We start from the raw sequence: 4,479 nt of genomic DNA on the forward strand, positions 1-4,479 counted from the left end.
CCCACCCACACAGGAGCGGGAGGCCCTGTTTGAGTGGACAGCGCCCTACAGCCTCCCTGCCCTGCCCCTCGTCGGGCCTGGGGCGCGTGGCTCTGCCGCGGAGCGGACACCGCTGGGGTCGGTGGCCAGCGGCGGTGCGGCCCGCCTGCGTGGCAGGGCCGCGCAGTACGCTGAGGTGGCGCGGCGCCTGAACCGGGCGCGCGCCGCGGGGGAGGAGTTCCCCCTCGCGGCCGAGCTGGGGGCAGCGTGCCAGGCCGAACCTGGCGGTGAGATTCTGTGGAGGGAGTCTCCCGAGGGGAGTTTCCTGCCCAAAGTAGGCCGAACGCTTCAGAACAGGCAGTTGATCGTGCACTCCACCACCTCAACGCACGCAGGCACGGAGCGACGCACCAGCATGGCACGCGTCTGGAAGGTCCTGGGCAGCCTCCTCCCGGCGGCGCAGGTTGAGAAGGGGGGTGGGGGGGAGTTGCTGCCCTCGTGCTCACCCAAATGCCTGCCAGCTGACCATGCATGGCGCAGGGTGGCTGAGAGGCTGCTGTGTGCTGCCTTGAACCCCGCGTGGGGCTGACCAGCCCTTCGCTGCCCCTCCATCCACCGCGCAGGGGGTCCCGGTAACAGCCCCCTCCCGCCGAGCGGACGCCTTGGTCCAGGCGGCCAGGCGCTGCCTGGAGGAGGAATTCGAGGCGCACATGCAGCTCACAATCCGGAATCACAGGAGCAAGGTGGGCGCGGTGGGTGCGTGGTTGTGCGTTGCGCAGCTGAGAGGCAGCTGGCCGGGCAGCAGAGAGGCAGCTGGCCGGGCAGCAGCTCGGCGTGTGCATGCTTCATGGCAGCTTTTCGGACATTGCAGGGAGGTTTTTTGGGGGGGGGAGGGGGGGGGGATTGCTGCTGCAGCGGCCCCATGCCGCACCTTGCCGCCGCCGGGCGCCATGTTACTGGCCGACCCGTCCTTTCCCTCGTCGCCTGCAGGCTGCCCTGGGCGCCTCGCCCTCCAAACTGGCGCTGATCAACGCCTACCTGCGAGTCAGCCTGGGCAGTCGGGAGCAGCTGGATTTTGATGAGCCTGGGGGCATGGACACCACGTGGCACCGCATCTACACGGCCTTACGTGCCGGCCTGACGGCCGAGGCGCAGCAGGCAAGGGCTAGGCATAGGGGCCGCCGGTGTTGGCGGGTGGTGAACCCTGATTCCAGGGTCAGCATGTTTCATGCCACGCAGCATGTGATCTTTCGCCTGTCCATGACATGCAATGCTGGGGGGGGGGGCAATCTCCAGACTACGGCACCAGCACATCATTGCCCCTGGCCCTGCCCCATCCCTCCTCCTGGGCGGCATGTGGGGCGCAGCACCAGCCCCAGCAAACGCCATGGGTGTGCCTGCGGCTTCTCACAGGCAACACTCCCCCTCTCTCAATCCTGCCAGGTGGCGGCAACTTCCCGCACACTGGCCGGCTCTCGGTCCACGGCCTCCGCCTTCCCCGCCGCGCTCAAGGAGTGGGTGGAGGGCGGGCGCCGCCCCCTCACGGTGCGTGCAGGCAGCTGTACCAAGGGTCGGGGGCTGGGGGCTCCATGCGACGCAGGCTCCGCAGTTCAAGGGAGCGGGCAGAAGGGACTGTGACGATTACTGTCCCTTCTCTACCGTCGTATGCCCAGCGTGCATCCACCTGTCCCCAATCTCAAAACCCGCTCCAGGGAGCGACGGGTTCGTCCATCACCTCCGAGGCGGAGCGCCTGCTGCGTGACCGCGGCCTGCGCGCCCGGGGAGGGTCCTCCTTCGGGCACAGGCTGGCGTGCTATGCCCTGCTCTCCGGGCACGCCCCTGCCGCCGACGTGCTGGGCCAGGTGGGGTTGCTGGGGTGTGGCACGGCATGGTTGCCAGGTGAACAGCCTGACCGACACATCGAGTCGCCCAACACAGGCGCTCATTCTGCACGTGGGTGGGTGCAGCCTCCGCATGGCCTCGTGCTGGCCTACCGGGCCATGCATGGCATCGATTGCGAGGAGTCCCCGAGCTCCTTCTTGCTTCTCTCGATCATCACTGCGTCCTTTCACCGCAGATCTCCCCGCCGGTGCTGCCGACCATCGAGGACTTCCTGTGGCTGCGCCTGGGTTTGGTCGTGGTGGGAGGTTCCAGCCAGAGCCTGGGGTCAGGTGGGGGGCGAGGATGTGTTGCCGGGGGGGACGCCCTGATGGTGGGGAGATGCTGCGGGTGTGTCGGCCCGTGTCAGGCGGCGCAAGCCCGCCCATCGATGGGTGGTCGAGGACGGGGCGATCTCCTCACGCTCCCCTCTAAACCCCCCTCTGACCTCCAGGCTCGCAGCAGGGGGAGGTGTACGGCCTGCGGGACCTACAGCAGTACCTGCAGCAGTACCCCTCCTCCCACTACTCGCACGCCGGGCGCGAGCCGCTGCAGTACGTCCTGGTCCTGGTGCTGACCCAGCAGTGGACCGAGGCGGCGGCGTACCTGGCCCAGGACCCGGCGGCGCGCGACCTGCGTGTCGACGCCGTCTACTTCTGCGTGGCGCTGACGCAGGTGGGGCTGCTGCGCGACGGCGCCGAGGACGCCACGCTGGCCGAGGGCGCCGTGCTGGCGGGGCGGCTGGTGCACCGCTACGCCCGCGAGTTCCTGCCCGTGGACGCGGAGGTGAGGAGGGTGTTCATGGGGACGGGAGTGTGGTTGTAGCTGTGTCTCGGGACAGAGGGGAGCGAGGTGGGGGGGGGGTAAGGGGGCAGGGCAGTGGCATGGCAGGGGTTGCGGGCCTGGCCTGGCAGTGCATGGGTCAGAATGGTGGTTGGGGGAGCGCGGGGGGGGAGCCGCTGGGCGCAGTGAGGATCGAGCAGGATCAGCACAGGCCGGCCGGTCCATGTGCCGGGAGCGACCGCCTTGTGGTCGGCCTGGCAAGGTGACTTGCTTGGCATCCCCATCGCCGCTCCCCTTCCGCGCGCACAGCTGGCGCTGGAGCACTACATGCTGGCCGCCGATGCCATGGGCGGGTCGCTGGAGGTGCGTGGCCGCCTGCTGCGCGAGCTCCTGGTCGAGTCTCGCGCGTTTGGTGAGTGGGGTTGGGGGCTGGTTTCATTCCTGGGTGTGTGTGAGGAGACATGGGTGGAGCCCAGGCATGTGTGGATCCAGGGCCCACGTGAAAAGGCAGCGCGCCCTGCCAGGGCGCAGCATGGGCCGCCCGCCACGCCTGGGCTCCCCGCTCGCGAGCCTCATGGAGGGTGCCGGGCACGTGCGCACGCCACCACGCCTGTGTCGTCGGCGTGACCTGCCCCTGGGACCCCTGTACCCCCAGCGCTTGACCCTGCTTTTCTTGCGAACCCCCCTCCTCCCCCCCTCCCACAGGCCTGCTGCTCGGCTCGGGGGGCGGCGGCACGGGAACCGGCGCCCTCGCCGCGTTCTTCCCGGACGCCGCGGCGCGCGGCGCGGTGCTCGAGGCAGTCGCGGACCAGTGCGCCGCCAATGGCCAGGCGCGCGGGTGGCGGGCGGGGCCGGGCGTGACTCGGCGACGCTCATGACGAGCGCCCATGGGGTTCCCGGGGTCGCATGGCGATGTCCCAAGGCCGGGGGGTCTGGCGCGGCGTGGGCGAGGAGGTCCTGCGAGACATGCACAGGGTGCGGTGCTCCGTTCCGGATGCCAGCACGCCCCGCCATCCCACCCACCCGCTTTCCACCCCGCCCCAAACCACCCTCCTGCTCCAGGCGGAGGAGGCGGTGGAGCTGTACATGTTCTGCGGGCGCTTCGCGGCGGCCCTGGACGTGCTGTGCCGGCGCGTGTCGGACGCCGCGGCCCGCACCGGCGACGCGGCTGCGGACGGCGAGCTGGAGGTGCTGGTGGCACGCGGCAACGCGGCGGCGGCGGCGCTGGGGTCTGGCGTCGACGCGGGGTCGGCGCTGGGCGGCGCCGCGCTGGAGGCTTGGGAGCAGGTCAAGGCGGCGGCCGACGCGCTGCGCGCGGCGCGCGCCGGGGACGGCTCGCGCGTGCTCCAGCGCCTGAACGAGCTGGCCTTCCTGCCCACCGACGCGTGGCGCGTGGGGCCCTGCACGGCGCGCGCGGCGGGCCTGCACCCCGCCCTCGCCGCGCGCCTGCCCGCGCTGGTGGCCGCGGCCGCCGACGCGCTGGCCGCGGCGGGGCGCGCGCCCGCGCTGGCGGCGCTCACCGCCTACGCCTCGGCCCTGGCGCCGCGCTTCTCGCAGGCCGACTTCCGGCACCTCAGCCTGCTTGCGGCGGGGCTGGAGTGAGCATACTGTGTGTGTGTGTGGGGGGGGGGGGGGGGGTTACTCCTGGGGGGCTTGCCCGCCGGCTGCCTCCCCTTCGCGCCCCCCCCTGCTGTCGTGCTCGTGGGTTGTAATGGCGATACAGGGAACCCCGGGGTCGAAGCGCGACTCCCGACATCGCCCCAGCACAGCCTGGGGAACGGATGATTTGCACCGCGCCGGGGCGTGCTCGCGATCTTTCCTGCAGTGTCACGAGGCTGT

At 71.1% G+C, this 4,479-nt stretch overlaps 1 protein-coding gene across 1 annotated transcript in view; it reads left to right on the forward strand.

Moving 5' to 3' along the window:
* F751_4469 (Uncharacterized protein) overlaps positions 1-4,242 on the forward strand; it is a gene marked incomplete at both ends in the record, with an annotated part of 6,189 nt that extends 1,947 nt beyond the window's left edge. The window contains 12 exons of the mRNA XM_011401864.1: positions 14-266; positions 375-442; positions 603-722; positions 970-1,194; positions 1,423-1,524; positions 1,692-1,841; positions 2,057-2,150; positions 2,312-2,643; positions 2,950-3,052; positions 3,346-3,428; positions 3,703-3,759; positions 4,198-4,242. Coding sequence (XP_011400166.1) covers positions 14-266; positions 375-442; positions 603-722; positions 970-1,194; positions 1,423-1,524; positions 1,692-1,841; positions 2,057-2,150; positions 2,312-2,643; positions 2,950-3,052; positions 3,346-3,428; positions 3,703-3,759; positions 4,198-4,242 — 1,632 coding nt within the window. The remainder of the gene's footprint in view (positions 1-13; positions 267-374; positions 443-602; positions 723-969; positions 1,195-1,422; positions 1,525-1,691; positions 1,842-2,056; positions 2,151-2,311; positions 2,644-2,949; positions 3,053-3,345; positions 3,429-3,702; positions 3,760-4,197) is intronic.
* Positions 4,243-4,479: the final 237 nt, after the last annotated feature.

Source organism: Auxenochlorella protothecoides (genome assembly GCF_000733215.1).
Source record: "Auxenochlorella protothecoides strain 0710 unplaced genomic scaffold scaffold53, whole genome shotgun sequence".
Classification (NCBI taxonomy): domain Eukaryota; kingdom Viridiplantae; phylum Chlorophyta; class Trebouxiophyceae; order Chlorellales; family Chlorellaceae; genus Auxenochlorella; species Auxenochlorella protothecoides.